This window comes from Scophthalmus maximus, chromosome 2 (assembly GCF_022379125.1).
Source record: "Scophthalmus maximus strain ysfricsl-2021 chromosome 2, ASM2237912v1, whole genome shotgun sequence".
NCBI lineage: Eukaryota > Metazoa > Chordata > Actinopteri > Pleuronectiformes > Scophthalmidae > Scophthalmus > Scophthalmus maximus.
The window spans coordinates 3,836,350-3,855,040 of NC_061516.1; the positions used below are offsets into that span (position 1 = coordinate 3,836,350).

The 18,691-nt window shown below is 41.6% G+C and overlaps 1 protein-coding gene across 8 annotated transcripts in view; it reads left to right on the plus strand.

Annotated features, from left to right (window-relative positions):
• The window catches only part of fcho2 (FCH and mu domain containing endocytic adaptor 2), a 42,148-nt gene that overhangs the window by 20,747 nt on the left and 2,710 nt on the right, over positions 1-18,691 (plus strand). For 2 of the 8 annotated variants that reach the window (XM_035626353.2, XM_035626356.2), the window contains exons 9-28: positions 412-456; positions 615-684; positions 808-832; positions 1,084-1,140; positions 2,094-2,151; positions 2,366-2,541; positions 5,011-5,035; positions 5,582-5,626; positions 6,352-6,391; positions 6,588-6,673; positions 9,403-9,915; positions 10,343-10,458; positions 10,557-10,683; positions 11,280-11,339; positions 11,898-12,009; positions 15,990-16,145; positions 16,950-17,082; positions 17,931-18,130; positions 18,243-18,307; positions 18,463-18,627. In XM_035626353.2, coding sequence (XP_035482246.1) covers positions 412-456; positions 615-684; positions 808-832; positions 1,084-1,140; positions 2,094-2,151; positions 2,366-2,541; positions 5,011-5,035; positions 5,582-5,626; positions 6,352-6,391; positions 6,588-6,673; positions 9,403-9,915; positions 10,343-10,458; positions 10,557-10,683; positions 11,280-11,339; positions 11,898-12,009; positions 15,990-16,145; positions 16,950-17,082; positions 17,931-18,130; positions 18,243-18,307; positions 18,463-18,627 — 2,274 coding nt within the window. The other 6 variants (XM_035626355.2, XM_035626354.2, XM_035626357.2 and 3 more) reach the window with 6 other exon arrangements.

An 18,691-nucleotide genomic window follows, 5' to 3' on the forward strand; every position in this document is an offset into this window, starting at 1 on the left:
CACACACACACACACACACAGACGTTTAGAATTGGATTATGATCGTGATGATTCATGTGTCCCAGGTGGGGAGTTTTTTGTGTGTTTTTCTGTGAGGATGAGTCTGTGTTGTACAGTAGCGCATTTGTGTGCCCAAGAGGGAGTGCCACCAGACAAACAGTTGACTCCGCTATTGACCCTGTCTGCCCTCTGGGACCAGCCTAGCCCTGTGTGTATCTACACTCTGTATAGCATGCCAGACTGCGTATTGTGTGTTTGCCAATGTGTGTGTGTGTGTGTGCGTGTGTGTCTGTGTGTGTGTGTGTGTGTGTGTGTGAGATCATTGCGTGATGTGCATTCAAGCATTCACAGCAGGGGGTCGTTGACCCTTTCCTTGCCAACTGAACCTAAATGATTTTTTTGTCTCATTAGGACCCATTGAGTTTGAGGAGTGCAACACAGCTATTGCTACTGAAGGTGGGTTTGTCACAAAATTAAAGATACACAAGATAAGCTTTGAAAATAACACTGCAAGTGACTTTTCACTTAAGTAAAAACCTTAAATACCTACATCCAACTTGTCAAACTCACGTATTTTAGATAAGATGTTTGATTCTTCTTGTTCTTGTGTGAAGGAGCTAAACCCAGAAAGCGAAAACCATTCGGCATCCCAGGTCGTAGGAAAGACAAGGACACCGACTCCACGTGAGTGAAGACATTTTCATCCTCAGTTCACCAACACAGTTCATGCTGCTTGTTTTTCTTTCTGATTAAAACTAATTAAGAATATCGAATCATTATGGGACCCTTTTTTCCCCCTTCTTTCAGGGAGTCTACAGAAGTTGAAGCTGCTGTGAGTATAATTTCCTCAGCTAATGAATGTATTCTTTCAGTTTACACTTTAAATATTAATTCAGCTTTGTATGTTCTTTTGATTTTAAACAGCAGGAGGTAGAAAAGATCCCTGTTCATTTGATTCTGCTTGGTATTTTACTACTTGAGCACGTGACTCACTCTCTCTCTCTCACTCACTCTCCGTTCCCTTTTGTTTGTGTGGTAGATATGCTCATTCATTCATTTATTTCTCTCTGTTTCTGCATGTAGAACACTGCCAATGGCGCTCCCCCTGGATACTATGGGGCCATAGACATCCAGAATGCTGTACGCAAGCTAGTACACACAGAAACACTCACACACACAGAACCACACACAAAGTAAATATTGATAATCAAACCATCATGCATAAATAAAAATATTTTATGAACTTAAAATTATATCTTTTAAATAGTCAAAGCTATATATTTTTTTTAGCAACGCTGAATTTCAACAAAGATATTTCCCTTGTCTCCTGTTTTACTATCCTTGTATCCTCCGAAATCACGTACAGTATATAAATGCTTAATGCGAAAATTTGTAGTTGTAAAACCACTAAGCTCTTGTCGCACATTATGACATGTTTTTCAGATGAGTGTCAGCCACACATTGTGTGGGCATTGTGCAGAATTAGAAACTAAAATTAAGTGTGTCTGTGGGTGTATTGAGTTGTTAGAATTTTCACCACATTTCATTAGTGATATAATTGCAGATTCTGTATATACAAATGAGAGATTGTCTATTTTCCTTTTTTGTAAAACCTTAAAAGCAGAATGCAATAAATTATATTTAAAAATTAAAATTACATAATTTACTCTTGTTGATGTGATTTGCTTTGATGACGATAAATCAAATTTGGGTTAACAAGTTTTTAATTTAGACCAAGAAAAGTTGACTAAAGTTTAGCACAAGACAGAAAGAAGACAAAATAAATGTTTAAATCATGAAGTCACTGCTAATCAACACGCAATTATTTGTCCTATTTTGAATTGTATAATATTACATGTATCGTCTAATAACAAGCAGTTTAAAATTACCTTGTCTTAATACTTGATTGAAAATTTCAATTTTCATAAAAAAAAAATACTGTAACACAATAAGCTGTGTTGAGAAATACAATTTGGATATGTATCATTTAGCCGCTTTACACTGATGATAAAAGACACTTTAACTTTGTGTTAACTGAATGGTGCATTGTTTGATTTTTGTGCCACAACCTTTGTCTGCTTGTGTTTTTGTAGAATGTTCCTCAAGTTGATGCAGAGGGCTTCTGTATCAGGCCAGAAGGAAATGAAAATGATATCCTTTTAATTACGTTCTGAAGCTGTTCCTCGCTCTCAGACTCAGTCCAGATTGTAACATCACGTAATCAGTTTTTTATTTTTGTGTTCACACCATCTGCAGCCTGAGGCCGGGGCGACGGGATTAAGCAAAACTGGACAGTAAATGATCTTGCTTTCTGTCTCTTTTTCTGCCCTGACGCCATTGTCTCCTTAACCTTTCTCCCGCTCACATGCCAAAGAGAATTCCTTCTATTCGTCCAGCGACTCAGAGGATGAGGAGGAGCCCAGGAAGTTCCACGTAGAAATCAAGCCCGTTGAGCCAAACAACGGCACGCACCAGAACCGAGCCACCATTGACGAGCTCAAGGCCTCTATTGGAAACATCATCCTGTCCCCCTCCACCTTGGTATGGCTTTGTGACATATTGAATAGTAAAACTCCCAAACACAGACCTGTTGCTGTCCTGCTCTGCTGCGCCACAAGTCTACTCTGCATGTGGAACACTAGAGGGCAACAGGAGAATATCTAACCTCTGTTCGGGTACATGGGAATGCAATTTAATCAACCGTGCTATCCCTCCTGTATAGCATTTTATTTTATTTACAATGGAAAAGGCCTATGTTTTATGTTCAATTTATTTCATATGCCATACGGGTTTCTGATTCGGTACTATTTCTCCTTTCACACATTTCAGGTTGTGTTTTTAGTTTCATGTTGAAGAATCTTGGAATCAGGTTTTGTTGGGGGGTTTTTTTAAAGAAAAAATTTCAGTAACTCAGACACAATATTTTTTGAGCTAAGTATCTGATGTTGTTGGGCCTTTACTGCAGACTCATACACACTGCTCTCTTTGCAGGGGATGTTTTGTTGAACTGGTCGACAGCTACACACACACACACACACACACAGGCCGAGAGAGCCCAGTCTGATCCGTGACCTCAGTCATGGAGCCCTTCATTCAGCTCCTTGTCCCTCACCATCCCTTCAGTCTCTGAATCACTCTCCGCTGCTCTATGAAAATAGCAACTGCCATTAAAATTTAAAGCCACTGCTGCATGTGTGCAAACATGCACCGTGTGTGCACTGAGCTGCTGTTGTTTTTAATGGTGTTGTGGAGTGGCTGAGAGGGCACGCTCAGTGTCGCGAAGGGGGTCTAGTGGGTTTCACCCGCCGCACTCCCCGGCTGCACATTAAGCGAATGTCACGGCATCTTCCCGCCCCCGGCTTGGACCCTCTCCCTCGGCCTCTCCCTCCCTCTCCTCTCACCACCGTTCCTCCACACTGTTTGTGTTCAACCTCACTCTTTCTTTTCCTTGTTGCTTTGTTTGCTTTCACTCTTTGAGTTTTATTGGAGCCCACTTGTTCCAGACAGGACTCTGCTGTGGTTATTTATGAATTATTTATAGGGTTAGTTGCCTAGGTTGTCTTTTGTTTTTAAATTTTTTTTTTACAGATGTTAAATTTTTTTCCACCCTTGGAATTAATGGTAAAGATAAGTTCCAAGTTTATAGAGGATGTTTTTTTTTGCTATTTAATGTAACAAGCCTCAAGAGGAAAGATGTTCTCTTTTAAACCTTCGACTCTGTTCCGTGCAGTTTGGTTTTGGATGTTGTTGTGACTCCAACCCACAATTACTTTCTCGAGTAGAAAAAAACACAAACCGCTGTTTTTGTGTTTGACTGATTTTGGTTTAAATACCAAAAGAATCATTACATTGCATTTAATTTCCTCTCTATGTGTTCAGATTTATATTCTCCACCCTTCTGCTGCTTTACTTCTACCTTAAAGTTCTGGATACAATTTTGAGCATACATCCAAGGTGGTGACGAACGTTGCATCATCTGGTGTGAATTACTGAGAAATTTTCTTTTTTTCCCCTCAGTGCTCATTTTTCTGTCTTTTTCATTTCTTCTCCTGTTTGGTTCTCCCTCCACGGTGTTCCCTTTATTGAAATAGCAATGGAAGTCGTGTGTGTGTGTGTGTGTGGCCAGCAAGAGTCGTAATTGAACCCATTTGCCGCTTAGCGCCTGTGGGACTAAACCCTGGCCTCACAGCTCTACGGTGGTTAAACGCTTTTGCTATGTTCCTTAAACCCATTTTTTTTCTTTTTCTCTCCCCACCTCCCTTGACAATCCCCCCCCTCCGACCCTTCTCCCTGTTCAAATAAGTTCTTTATTGAAATTGATGCTCTGAGTTTCCATTGGGTTGGTGGCCCTCAACAGCATATCTTGCATATCTTGTGTTATGCAGCATGACATTGCAGATTTATGTCCCCGCAAAAAGGCTCTGGGAAGGAAGTTGGTGAAGTTTTGGGGGCACGCGCTCTGTTGTCCCTGACTGATCGAAGGTACAGGCGTAGATGCACAGTTTTGCGCTGCTGAGTTTTTTACCCTACGTTTAACGTCTGGTATGTGTGAGTCGGGAGTAGTCCTGTGATTTACTGTCTTTATCTCTGAAGTGGAAAATGCCCTCGGCCACTGGGAATAATTAATAATATAGTTTTCATCTTTAAAGTTGTTTTTTTTACCCTATTTTCACTATGGTTTTATGTACTTCAAATTAAATATTATCATATAAACACTATTTAAAGCTTAAAGTTTGAACTTGTTTGACATAAAAAGGATTTGTGTTTTTTAAAGTTTAACATGTAATGAAGCAGAGAAAAACATGATGACTCTTAGAATACTTTGTTTGTCTTTATAAAAAAGTCTGTGGGCCAGTTTTATGCTTACTGTACAGGGAATGATAATTTCTGTCTTGATGGTATTTTAAGTTTTGTTCGAGACAAAATTATCCAAGTTTTGGAAAGCACAAATGAAATGTTGTGGCGAGTCTCATGCGTCTTTGATTAATTACTGTCTCTTTTTGTTTTCAGGGACAGATGCGGAGGAACCAGTCCAGTGAGTATTTTTCTCTGTCTGACCTCTCTGTATCTGTGTGTTGCTGGATGACTGTGGAGGGGGGGGCAGGGGTCAGCTGAACAACTCCACAGCTAAGTTTTTCTTGGCCCGCGATGTTTTTAAAGAGGTTGTCTTTTAAAAGGAAAATCCAGAAAACTTAGCCAAAAACAACATAACCCAAGAAAAGTTAATAACTGTTCTGTTCTGTAAATGTGTACTTGAGGGATATTTCCCTCCCATGCTACAAATCCCATTAATTACTTAATGAGCTGTTTGTAATTTTGATGTTCATCTTCTGCAAACATTTTAGTGTGTGTTTGCTGTGTGGTCTTAATGCACATTTGAAAAATCATAAAATCCTTGACTGTTAGTCCAGATTTTTTTTTTCTTTTATGACCTAAACGGCAGTTTTCTTTTTCTTTCAAACTCTCAGATTTAGCCATTGCATTAATTGTATTCACATTTTGCTGCTGAAACGCTGACAGAGTTGAGATCATTTTACACAAGGTAATGACATTGATAGATGTATACTCTACATGCGCTTAGGGATCACAGGAGTATCTACATTAAGCTCTAAGGCTCAGGGTCCTGGTGAGTATGTTTTCGCTACAGTAGTTACCCTTCAACCCTGCCTTCCCCTCCCCTCAAAATATCTGCCCCAGCTCTCATCTCTGACCCCTCATAGGAGTCTTTTCACACAGCTGCTGCAGCTGGCTGACACCAGCTAACACCTCTGACACATTTCTCTCACTGCAAACATTCACTTTCCTATTTTGAAGGATTTACTTACACGTGGGGGTATACATTTGGGTCCTTTCATTTGCATCCTCTTACCTCTGGTGCTTCAGTCCTGCTTATATGAATCTTAGAAAGTCATTGTAACACTTGAGACAGGGGCACAAATTAACAAAGCAATGCCTGATTTTATTTTTAGTCGATAAATCACTCCTCCCCCTGTTGTAAAGTGTTACCACCACTTTGAAAAGACATTAGAAGGGTTGAGCTCACTCTTTTGCACTAAGGATTTCATTTATAAGGCAGAAATGAGAAAACCAGACTCTTACTGCAAATATATTTCTGTGATTTCTCATGGCAGATGGTGGATCTCGCTTTTTCAGTCAAAACTTCCGTTTGTATTTCTGGTTTAAGGTGTGATGTACTTTAGGAAAATGCCTTTGAATACTACATGGTGAAAACCCGCCGTGCTGGTTATTTTTTTATTATTATTTTTTTACTTGCTGTGAAGGTGTATTTTCTGTTGTCGCTCTGCGCCGGTCTGTGGGTCTTAGTTTTTGTTTGTTTTGCTCTCACTGCAGGTGATGAGCTGGCAAGAACCAGAGTGCCAACATCGTATGAGTGAGTATTAGAGTAAAACTTTCTTTGGAACTCATGTCTGTTCAATGCCCAATTGTTCATAGGTGCTACTTTTTAATGTTTACTTCATCTGTGCACTTTAATTAATCTCTGTCCATTTTTTTGTACTTTGAAGCTAATTTTGCTGCCGTGTGCTTTAAACAGAAAGTTTGACTAAACTCAGTCTCTCCTCTGTCAGACTGACAAACAACGACCTTCTGTCTCTGGACCCGTTCGGCCCGACTCTAGCAGCAGCCTCCACCTCCTCTGTGTCCTCATCAGCAGGTAACACCACTCCATTTTATCTGTGCACATACTTCTCTCCACAACGTCATATTTTACCTTTCATCTTTGCTCTGTGTCACACATCCCTCGACAAAATCTGTTCCTCCCTTTGATTTCCTTTTAAAGTTGTAGTCATGTCTTCGATTTCAGTCCAGTCAAAAGTCATTTAAACTGAATTTCACGCTACGCTCGGCACAATGAGTTTTCCACACTGCATCAGAATGATCTTCTGACAGAAAAACCCCCTTAGAGAGAGTCTATCTTAGAAAAAATAAAAGACTGTAAATCAATGGTTGATTTAATTAAAGTCTGAAGGATTATAACTTCAAAGATCAACCATGCTACAAGTACAAGTGGTTTCATTCACTCAGTTTAGCCAGTGATCCAGTCAGTTTTCACATTCTTTGATTTCAACATTTCCCTATATAGTCACTATATATAGTCTCCCTCTCGTCCTTTTTCCAAACTACTCAGTTGGAAGCCTTTCCTCCCAGATGGCGGAACTGACCAATGAAGTCAACAGAATATTGGACCCTTAGGGAAATAAAAAGACAGGATTATTCTATCCGAGTTTACAGTCTTTTCCCCAGTTTGTACTATGTAGCTACAACTAATCCCAGTTTTTGTGTCTTAAAAATCTCCCTGATGTTTTTGCAGTCCCTCTCCTCTAAGCGACATTTGACTCCTGAGGTTTTTGTTGCACAAAAAGTGTGATAGTGTGACTCTCATGGCTTTACGTGCATGACACCAGTGTTAAACAGAGTGACATTAGCGCTGACCCATTGCCTAGGCTAAGCGTAATCCACAGTTAATTGGCACCTCGTAGAGTTCAGCGGGTCGGCTGTAAAGCCCACTGGCACGTATGTTGTCAAACAGTGTCTCGTTTCTGTCAAAGGTTGCGACTTAAAAGTCAAAAGAGCATCACAAAGTGCCCTGATTAAGATGCGTTGATGGGCATTAAGTCCCTGCGTACCGGCAGTTAAATCTCTCAGTGTACAGTGTCGCAGTTTAACCAGCTCCAAATACAAACGACACATTAAACAGGTCTAGTCTGTGAGGACCTGAATAGAGTTTAAACTCTGAGGCAGAGATTTTTAAAAAATAAGGACTTTTATGACAAATATTGTTTTTATTCATTTTTCACTGTTCACTGTTCTGTTGTCTGTACATTTTTATCTCTTTTATTCATTATTTTAATTTTGCATTTTATTTTATTGCAATGCCATTGTCTGACTTTATATACCTTGATGTTTTATTTTTTTGGTTTGATGTATTTATTTATTTTAACTTCTCTTGTTAGACCTTGCCTCCTTTTTCCTTTCAATGCCTTCATCTCCATCTTTTCTGATGAATGACTCAGACGTCTTTCTGCCAGAGGCCTCAGGTAAAATGTGTGAGCCCCGTTCATCAGTGATTTAAATGAAAACTTGTTTGAAGAACTAGAACATTCATCAGCTTCTGTTTTGCTTGGTATTTATGGTCAGTTTTTGTTTCTTCTCATGTAAACCTCTTGAGTATTCTCTGTTCTGGTTGCATGTGACTTAATACTTTTAACTGTCAGGACATGTCCTTATGCATGTCTAAAATAAGGGTTTGTGTGGTGTCGAGTAGAGGATGCATTTAGTTGCACAATATGCCTGGTATTTCTGTTAGATGATGGAAACAAAACTATTGTTTAGCATGTGTTTAAGCTCATTGTGAGCTACAGGAGGTCCATACATTCCACTAGGCCTATTTTATACGGTACAAGCGTATGTGTACAAAGGTTCAAATCTGCCACGGTTCCACAAACTCATGCAATATAGTTAAGCTTAGATTAAATGCAACCCTTCTATTTTCTGAGCTGTGTAGCTATAAAATACCTCTCATGTGTCTCATACTGTGTTTGAGACAATTAAAGGAGCTAAAAACTAATTGTAAACACCCAGGAAAGACAAAAACATCATTATAGCTTACACGAGAGAGGTTATGCATATTTGGTTGAAAGCCAGTTTGCAGATTAGGTCAGCTATAAAAAAGTCCGGCAATCAGCTGTGCAATGTGGGTGTTTTTGAAACAACATGAGGAAACCATAAGAGATCCAAACAGGACAGATCATCTGAGTTTACACTGCTGCTCCTTTGGTAGAAGACAAACCTGCAGAATTATTTGATCTGTTGAGGAGAACAGTGTTGAGGAATTTCTGTCCCTCCTGAGAAACTGCAATGATGAGTGTCTCAGCAAGGTCATCTAATTTATGGCAAGCCAAGGCAGTTGGTGGTTAACTGAAGACTGTCTTGGGCGTGTCATAGTCACGGGATTTGTGTAAGACACATAGTGGTTAATACAGTAATACAGAGTGTTACTATGGAGGTAGCTGTTCTGTTTGTGAGATGATGACATTACTATGACAAAGCTAAATACACCTACAGACACCGGAGATAGGCAGATTATCTTGGGACGCCATACGCTGACCACCCTGTCGATCTGTGTAAAGAGTCAGAAATCTCCTTAATATACTATATTGAGCTCTTATAATAAATACTTCTGCTTAAGACATCTATGGTTTCCGTCTTCCTGATACAGCTGCATCAATTTTTCCCTCACAAACAGAGTTGCTGCTTACTGTACCTACTTATTGTACAAAGGGCACTGCTGATTTCACTGGAGCTATAGATATATGACATAATGTCTCAAGGGTCACTCTCTGTACTCTGCTTTGCTTTTGTCAATCACATCAACTCCGTCAGCTGAGACTGTGCCACAACAGGAGCCCTCTCTTCCCTTGGCGGAGGGCCAGCAATCCAAAGATTTCTCCTCTTTCTCTTCATCCACATCCTCTCCGTGGGACTCGCCAGAAAACGCTTCCCAAGCACTCAAACCCGTACCGGCGCGGGCCCAGAGCGCCCCCATCACCCTACCCACTGAGTCAGTTGACCCCATCAGAAGCCCGGTCGCTGGCAACCCTCCAAAGAGCGTCGATGCCTTCTCCTCCGTGTCCTGGTCCCAGAGCCAGTGGATCACTTTCAGTGATATCTTTGCCCCACCTCGCCGCGAGGGCTCGGGGTCGAGCGTGAAGGAGCTCCAGAGGCCCCAGTCCGGCTCTGGCAGGTCAAGTCGATTATTCTCTGATGACTCTGCTGACACCTACTGCAAAGAACCAGGCTGCAGAGAGGACAGCAGCTCCTGCTTCACTGACGTCTTCATTGGCCTTACAGATAGGGCGATGATGGCTGCAGCTCCACAAAACAAAATATTCAATGGTAACATTATTACTGATGTCTGAGACGACTTTTATGCCTGAGGTTTGGAGTTTGATTTGTATACTTTTACTGTCTCTTGTTTTTTTTGTGCATTAGTGCATTGTTTTTTTCCCCTGTTATTTTTTCATTATTTGATTTTACAGACACATGTTTTTCCAACTCACTGCCTGGTTTGCAACATGTTTGTCTTTGAGTTTGTTTTTGTAAAATTCCTTTTGGAATGTGTTTTCCTTATTTCCTTTGAAGATCTCCAGATTTTTCATGTTTTCTTGTTATGGTTTACAAATAAGAGGTAGGAGGATGATGCATGATGGTTTGCATCTGCCTGAGTGAAGCCCAGTTGTCTCCGTACATGTTTGCTTGTGCTCCTTCCTTTTCCTCGCTGTCTCTCCGTCACTAACCAGTAAAACCTTGTCTACCGGTGTAGTTCCTGTACCGAACCGACCCACGACCCCGCTGACAGCTGGAGCCCTTGTGCCCCCGCCACGACCTTCCTCCAGGCCCAAACTCTCCACTGGAAAACTCACAGGAATCAATGAGATTGTGAGGAACTACAACATTTCTACATGTGGAACACTGTTAAAATTACATTCTGACGTTGTAATAACATCCTATTTGATTGACTTCCTCTACTTCCGCAGGTGCGACCGTTCAGCCCACCCAAAACATCTAATGCCAGTCCTCCTCCTGCACCACTCGCCCGGGCAGAGAGTTCCTCCTCCTTGTCCTCAAATGCCTCACTCAGTGCTGGCAACACCCCCACTGTTGGTAAGCCTCCTCAGCCTCCTCTGTGCACAGAAAATCTACCTTCTATACCTTTTTTTTTTTTGTACTATTTATTCTCCTTTTCCTCAGCTTCCTCAGCTCCTCACCAATGTGCCCCATGCCGTTGTCTCTGCACCACAATGGGCTGTTTTCTCTTTTCTCCCTCTTTCCCCACTCCCCTTTCCTTCCTCGCTTCACTCCTCTCCTTACAGGAGCTGATCACACCTTTGCTCACCCCCTCTCCTCCCCAGAGCCAGAGCTGCTCTCCCTTTCTCCTTTTTTTCTACTAAGCCAAAGTGAGTCTGCCTTTTCCAAACTGTCATTTGCCTAAGAGACACTCCTTTCCATGGTGCCTACAGTCATCATCTCTACTCAGCATACATTTCACTGGTTCTATGAATGTCATCGTTAGAGCCTGTTAGCTCTTTGTTCATCTCTGTGCAATCATATCAGCCTTGTCAGCTTAGGGCTCACCTGCCGCCACTGCATGTTTAGGGACCGGCTTACAACTGCGCTCAGCATCATCTCTCCTCACGTTTGTGCTCTCTGGATTTGTTTATCTCCTCCCCTCCTCTTTATGCCTTTAATTTGGCGTAAAGAGGATGATGTGTTCATAGCGAAGCTGCCTACCTTTGAGAAGCGCTGTGAAACACCAGCAGGTATGGCTGAAGTTCATACAACAAGACTGTCCTCTGTATTTAACCAAAACTAACACTAAAGTGTTGAATGGGCTGGATGGACAACTGACTTCATTTTTCTTTTGTTGCTTTGCAGTGATTGCGTTTACCAGTCTTCATTGCCGCCTATTTCCACCTTGTTTCTTGAAATTGTCTTACTATCAAACCCTTCTAACATTATAAAGAGCTGTAAAGTCTATGATGAATGATATGACTGGTACATCTTTTGTTAATTTAAGTTTTCACATGCTCTCTGAGGTCATTCTCACTGTCTAACAGTACTTAATTATAACTAAGGCAGCTGTAGCACGAACTTCTCTAAAACCATGTCTCACTTCTGTTTATTTGAATAACAGAATGTAGTGATTTGCAATGTATCTGACCTCATGAAATGTAATAATACAAATATTTTTTGATTATATAATCATTGCATGATCAAACCTTCCTAATTCTGATGTGAGCTTTGGACCCCAATGTTATGAAAGCCGGATCTGCAGCTGAGTCAACAGACCTGAATCTCTGTGCCTTTCTCATTCTCAGGGACCTCTCGCGGTCCCAGCCCTGTGACCCTGGCATCCCAAGATGCTTTGCCCATTGCCGTGGCCTTCACAGAGTCGGTTAATGCTTACTTCAAAGGAGCTGATCCCACTAAGTGAGTCTCACATGACCTCCTACTGCTCAAAGTCCCCGACATGGACCCTGCACGCATACACATTTTTGTCCACATTTGAACTTAAACAATAACACCCATGACGCTATAAGTTATACTGTACATTACATGGTGTTGTGCTTCATGGTCCCAGGCCAATGTACACTACGCTCGGTAGACATTTTGCAGAGTATCTCCCTTGCGCTCTGCATGTGTGGAATGTTTTGCGACAGTCCGACACCATTCTTTCAGAGTGGATAACCTACATGGCGCAGATTATAGTCTGGGGCAGAGAAAACATACAGCCTTTTATTAGTTAACTGCTGTTAAATTGCCGCCGTGCAAAAAAGCTTATTTTTGCAGGGTTTAGCAAATGGAACATTTCATAAGCAATGCAGTGGAGTGCAAGGTTGAGACCCGTTGTGGGTTTTTAACCACCATAGCCCAGGTTGGTCCCCAAATGAACGAAGACTCTTCTCGTCCCAGAACTTGTTTTGAGACTGGATTAATATTAGACTGTAGAAGCAAACAGATCCAGACTTTTAAACCTGGAGATGTGTTAAACCTGGAGCCCCAAGCTAATGTGTTAGATCAAACCAGAAGTCTACAGCAGGTTAGATATCTACTCTTGGTTAGAAATTAGCAAGCTAAATTATGATCCATCATACCAAATATGTCAAATATGGCTTTGTACTCAGTAAAGAAATGAAAAGTGGGAAACTGCAAAATATCAATACTTTTAATGATAAAGTAAAGTCTTTTCTTGAGAAAAAAAATAGAATTACAGGTTAGGTTGCATTTTCTCAAATGTGAGAAATTGTGTTTTTCCTTTTTTTCCCTCAAATAATTGCTTATTGAAATAAAAGGAATGGCTCAGTTTTTGGGTTGTTATTCAGACAGAATAGGCGATTCAAAGAAGCCGCCCTAGACCCTGGGAAATTGTAATGGTTATTTTTCTCAGTTTTCTGTGGTTTTATAAGTTAGTTAGTTTAGTTAGGCCTTTGTATTCCTTTTGGAACATAGGCCATTGATGAATCGCTTCCACCCTCGCCTGTCTTGGGCCATCTTCTTCAGCTGTTGCCACGTCAGCCCTTCCTTCTTGAGCTCTTGCTCTGTGCTTCTTCTCCAGGTGTTCTTGGGACGACCTCTCCCCCGTTTGCCCTGTGGGTTCCATGTCAGTGCCTGTTTGGTTATTGCTGTGTTGTTTCTTCTCAGTGTGTGACCTATCCAGATCCACTTTCTCCTTTTAATCTGTATTTCTATTGGTTCCTGGTTGGTGCGTTCCCACAGGAGGATGTTGTTGATTGTGTTTGGCCAGAAGATCCCCAGGATGCGTCTTATGCAGTGGTTCATGAATGTCTGAAGTTTGCTTATGATGGTAGTGGTGTTCTTCCATGTTTCGGATCCGTACAGGAGTACGGATTTGACGTTGGAGTTGTAGATTTTGAGCTTGGTCATGAGAGAGATGTTTTTTGTTTTCCAGATCTTGGTTAGGATGTTGAATGCTGCTCTAGCTTTACCAATTTTTGCCTTTACGTCCTCCTCTGACCCTCTGTTCACAGCTATTACACTTACCAGGTAGGTAAATTTGTTGACCGCGGCCCTCAAGTGTTATTGAATTCATGCTTTTGTTGTTAATCCGCATGGTTTTGGTTTTTGGCCCATTTACTTTGAGTCCAAGCTCAGCCGTGTTGTCTTGTCCCGCATCTGTTGGTGTGTATGTGAGAGCAGTGCGATGTCATCTGCGAAGTCAAGATCGTCTAGGTGTTTTTTCAGACTCCACTGGATGCCATTATTTTTATTGGTTATTGTTTGTTTTCCTGATCCAGTCGATACATAGGAGGAAGAGGAACGGAGAGGGAAGGCAGCCTTGTCTCACACCAGTGAGCACTTTTCATGTGCAGATCCCTGGTGGAGCACTTGGCATTGCATACCCTGGTATGTGTTCCTCATGATGTTTATATATTTCGGAGGGATACCATAGTGAGCCATGAGCTTCTACAGCAACACGTGGTTTATGCTGTCAAATTATGCCTTTTCAAAGTCAATGAAATTGACATAGACAGGGGTGTTCCATTCTATGGACTGCTCGACGATGATCCTGAGGGTGGCAATTTGGTCACTGCACGATCTTCCGTTCCAGAAACCAGACTGGTTTTCTCTCAGTGTTTCATCAGCCCCCTTCCGCAGCCTCTCCAAGATAATGCGATTGAACACTTTGCCAGGTGTTGATAGCAGCATGATCCCTCTGTAGTTGTTACATTCCCTGAGGTCTCCTTTCTTGGGTACTATTGCAATGAGACCGTCCTTCCAGTCCGATGGTATGATCTCTTCCTCCCATATCTGATTGATCAGCTGGTGTAGCATGGTAGTTGAGGTTTCAAGAGCAGCTTGTAAGGCCTCTGCAGGGATCTTGTCTGGCCCTTCTGCCTTGCCACGGCACAATCCCTTTATGCCTTCTTTACTTCAATCCTTGTTGGTGGTTCGCAGCTTACCTCCAGCATGTCAGCAGCTGTCAGGATCTCTACCGTCTGGTCAGCGAGCTGTCTGTTGAGCAGTTCCCTGATGTGCTCCGTCCATCTTTTCTGCTGTTCTTCTTTGGTGGTTAAGAGTTGCCCCTGCTTGTTGTGGATCTCTGTGTTTGTCCACCTAAACTTGTCTGCTAATTTCTTTGTGGTCAGGTAGAGATCCTTTAGGTTGTTCTTGGAGGCTGCGACCTCCGCTTGCTGTGCCAAGTCTTCGATGTAATTTCTTTTGTCGCGTTTCCTTTTTTTCACCTCCTTGTTTGCAGCTTCATAATCTCTATGGGCTGCCACCGTTTGTGCTTGTGTTTTGCAGTTGTTTTTTGTGTGTTTTCTTACCCTCCTCTCTTCTGTTCTTTTCAGTGTTTCTGTTGACAACCATGGCTTGTGATTTGTTTTCTTCCTCCCTAACACTTCTGAACAGGTCTCCTTCCATATGTTTTTCAGGCAGTTCCAACGCTTCTCAATTGGTGTTTTGTCCTCTTCTTGCAGGGCTTGGAACCTGTTCTGTAGGGTGGTTTGGTACAGTTCAATTGTTCCTATGTCCTGGAAGAGCTGGATGTTGAATCTGACTCTGTCACAGGGGTTGTTGCAGCGTTTCAGCTTCAGTTGTATTTTAGCTGTCAGTAGGTGGTGGTCTGACCCGGCGTCTGCTCCCCTCTTCACTCGATCATCCAGGAGAGAGCGTGTGAATTTCCTGTTAATGCATATGTGATCAATCTGGTTTTCAGTGATGTGGTCAGGAGATACCCAAGTGGCTTTGTGGGTGGGTTTATGGGGGAAGATTGTTCCTCCAATGACCAGGTTGTTGTCCGCACAGACGTCAGCAAAGATCTCTCCGTTCTCATTCATGGTGCCAATTCCTTGCTTTCTCTGCCTGAAGGGTCTTCTTCTCCTTGGCTTCTGGGTTTTTTGTTCTTCATCAATGTTGCTGTATTCATTATTATCCGCGTCACGAGGGATTGGCCCATGCTTTTCACCAGAACCCTGTTGGTCAGCATTACCTGCTTCCACCTCTCACGACGAGGACATAGGGGTGGGTTTTAGAGAGGCAATGTGTTAGATCAAACCAGAAGTCTACAGCAGGTTATATATCTACTCTTGGTTAGAAATTTTTATAAAGTGCGGATTAGCAAGCTAAAGTATGATCCATTATATCAAATATGTCAAATATGGCTTTGTACTCAGTAAAGAAAAGAAAAGTGGGAAACTGCAAAATATCAATACTTTTAATGATAAAGTAAATGTTTAAGTCTTTTCTTGAGTAAAAAAAGTTGAATTGCAGGTTTGGTTGAGTTTGGAAATTGTAATGGGTATTTTTCTCAGTTTTCTGTGGTTTTATAAGCTAATAGAATATTTGCAAAAACTTGGAGGATTCATGATGGAAAGGATAAGTAGCCGTTCTTACTTACCTTACCTTACCTAGGACAAGGTTCATATTCCTGTGGCTTCACTCAACAGGTGCATTGTGAAGATCACGGGAGACATGACTCTGTCGTTCCCGATGGGCATCATCAAGGTGTTCACCACCAACCCCTCACCGGCCGTCCTCACCTTCAAACTGAAGAACACCAGCAGGCTGGAGCAGATCCTACCCAACCAGCAGCTGTTGTACAGGTGAGGTGTCCGGGACAGATAAACATAAAAACAGCTCAAATACAAACAGGCTTGTTTGCATGGCGGGTAAAGACATTCATGGAGTTGATGAGTTGATAACTTGTTAGAGTTGTGGTTGAGTCAAAGAGGGGTTTGGCCTTGATGATGCGAGTGAGAATGGAGGAAATGTAGTCTGCGTCAGCGAGAGGAAATTCAATTAGTAATCTGACATAAACCTATCATTAAGTTGTCAGGGAAGTATTTTCCACCAGACTCTAACAGCCAGGTTCTCAACATCCCATGTCTCTTCTGAAATACTTTGCGCCCTGAAATAGCAAAGAACAGCAAACTTTATATAGCAGCTGCTTCATTTAACATACTTTATTTTGTCTCTCACCTCTTTTGTCTCAGTCAAAGGTGTTCAGTGTGTATTATACCGCACATGCAGGCAAGTTTCAACATGTTATTAAATTTGTTGGAGCTATTTTTAAAACTGCGACTTCTTAAAACAAACTATATAAAAAATGTATTAATAATTTGTTCTGGTCCTGTATCTTTTGTTTATTTTTTCTCTTTTAAAAAAAATGTTTCTCACTCTGGTTCCCTCAAGACCACATGGCTGGCCTAATTGAATTCAATGGAATTCATGATTTAGTAGCTGGCTGGATATAACAGGGTCATTGTTTCCAAGCTATTGGAGCTTTACACACAAAGCCAAGAAGAGCAATGAATAATTGAGCCTCTGATTATTCCATGTGTGTGTGTGTGTGTGTGTGTGTGTGTGTGTATATGTATATATATCTTAACTGTTTGTCTTTTATCTAGCGATCCTTCCCAAAGTGACTCGAATTCCAAGGACTTCTGGTTCAACATGCAAGCACTGACGTCCTACCTCAGAAAAGCCTCCGATCAGAATCCTTCAGCTTCCTACTTTAATGTGGACATCCTAAAATACCAGGTCTGTGAGCCAGCATCGAGACGGGAGCATAATCCAGATAAAATAAATGTGGTCAAAGAATGCTGTCTGAAAACATATTTTCCCCAAGTGCTTCACACTTCAAACAAGCCTGAGAGAAACTCATGAGATGAACATGAGTGTGAGGCCAGGGGAGGAGGAAACATAGACAGTGCAAAATTAATTTTGAAGGTGTAAGCTGTTACCGTTGGTTGCCATGCTTCAAAGTTAAAGAGAAATTATATCACAGCATTTTTTTAGTTGTGTTTTGTCAGAAGTCTTTTTGATCCTCCAGCCCAATGCCGCCATAGTCCATAATATTCATTCATTATCCAATAGTTTTATTGTTGTGATCTGTGCCTGCCACAAAGTCTCACTAAGGCTGCGGACCAGATAGGAGTTTGATTAATTTGTGGTCGCTCACTGTCTTTTGAATTGAATTTATGACTCAAAAACCTGATTATCTGGTTTAAACCTTGATCACAGTTACATGTATATACTGTGGTACTATTCATAAAATCATGTAGCATCAAACAATGTGAAAGTCCTTGGCAAATCTTTAAAACAATAGCTTGTTTACATTTTTACACTTTTAGAATCTTTAATGTCATTGTGAATAATTGACATTAAATTATATTGTTGAAGCTTAAGCTATAAAATCTAGATTACATTACAAACTAATGCTACAGGGGAGTGTCAAAAACAAATCAATATTCTAAGTTGAGATTCAGGTTGCTGTATAACCCTTCAAGCACATTTATATAGTCTTATTGCAGGAGATTAACAAAAATCACTCTTAATTGCTCAAGCTGCTCTTTATAGTTTCTATTTCCCTGTGCTGCTTTGTTCAGGTGCTGTCTGATGGGATCCATTCCACTCCTCTAAACCTGGCCGTATATTGGAAGAGTACGGCGAGTACAACCGACCTGAGGGTAGACTACCGCTACAACCCGGATTCCATGGTCTCCCCTGGGCCGCTCAGCAACGTACAGATCTTAGTGCCTGTCGATGGAGGCGTCACCAACATGCAGTCTCTGCCCAACTCCATATGGTGAGATGTGGCGCTTTTTGTATCACAGCAACAAGTGTGGATCCCTGAACGGCATCTGTTATCTTAGCTAGACAAAAGCAGCTTACGGTGTTGTTGCTTTTTCTGATTGTAGGAATTCCGAGCAGAATAAGTGTTTGTGGAAGCTGACTGACATCACAGAAAAGTCTGAAAATGAAGGTATGGATTCATTTTCCACCCCCCTTTTTTTTTTAGATTCTTACAAATTGGATTACCATGAGAAAAAGGTTCAGAATCCAAGAATGTGGATGTTGAGGAAGAGAGCAGGACGAGTCGCTGGAATCTGACTGTATTTGTTTGTGTTGGCCCCCCAGGTGCCGGATCTCTGAGGGCCAAGTTCGAACTGTCAGATGGCCCATCAAACCCCTCTACTTTGGCGGTTCAGTTTATGAGTGAGGGGAGCACCTTGTCCGGAGTAGACATGGAGCTACAGGGGACTGGGTACAGACTTTCTCTCAGCAAGAAGAGATTTGCCACAGGTATGTAGCAGGCTTGACCATGCATACATGCCTGATTCTGGTTTATTTAATGCATCAACAACTC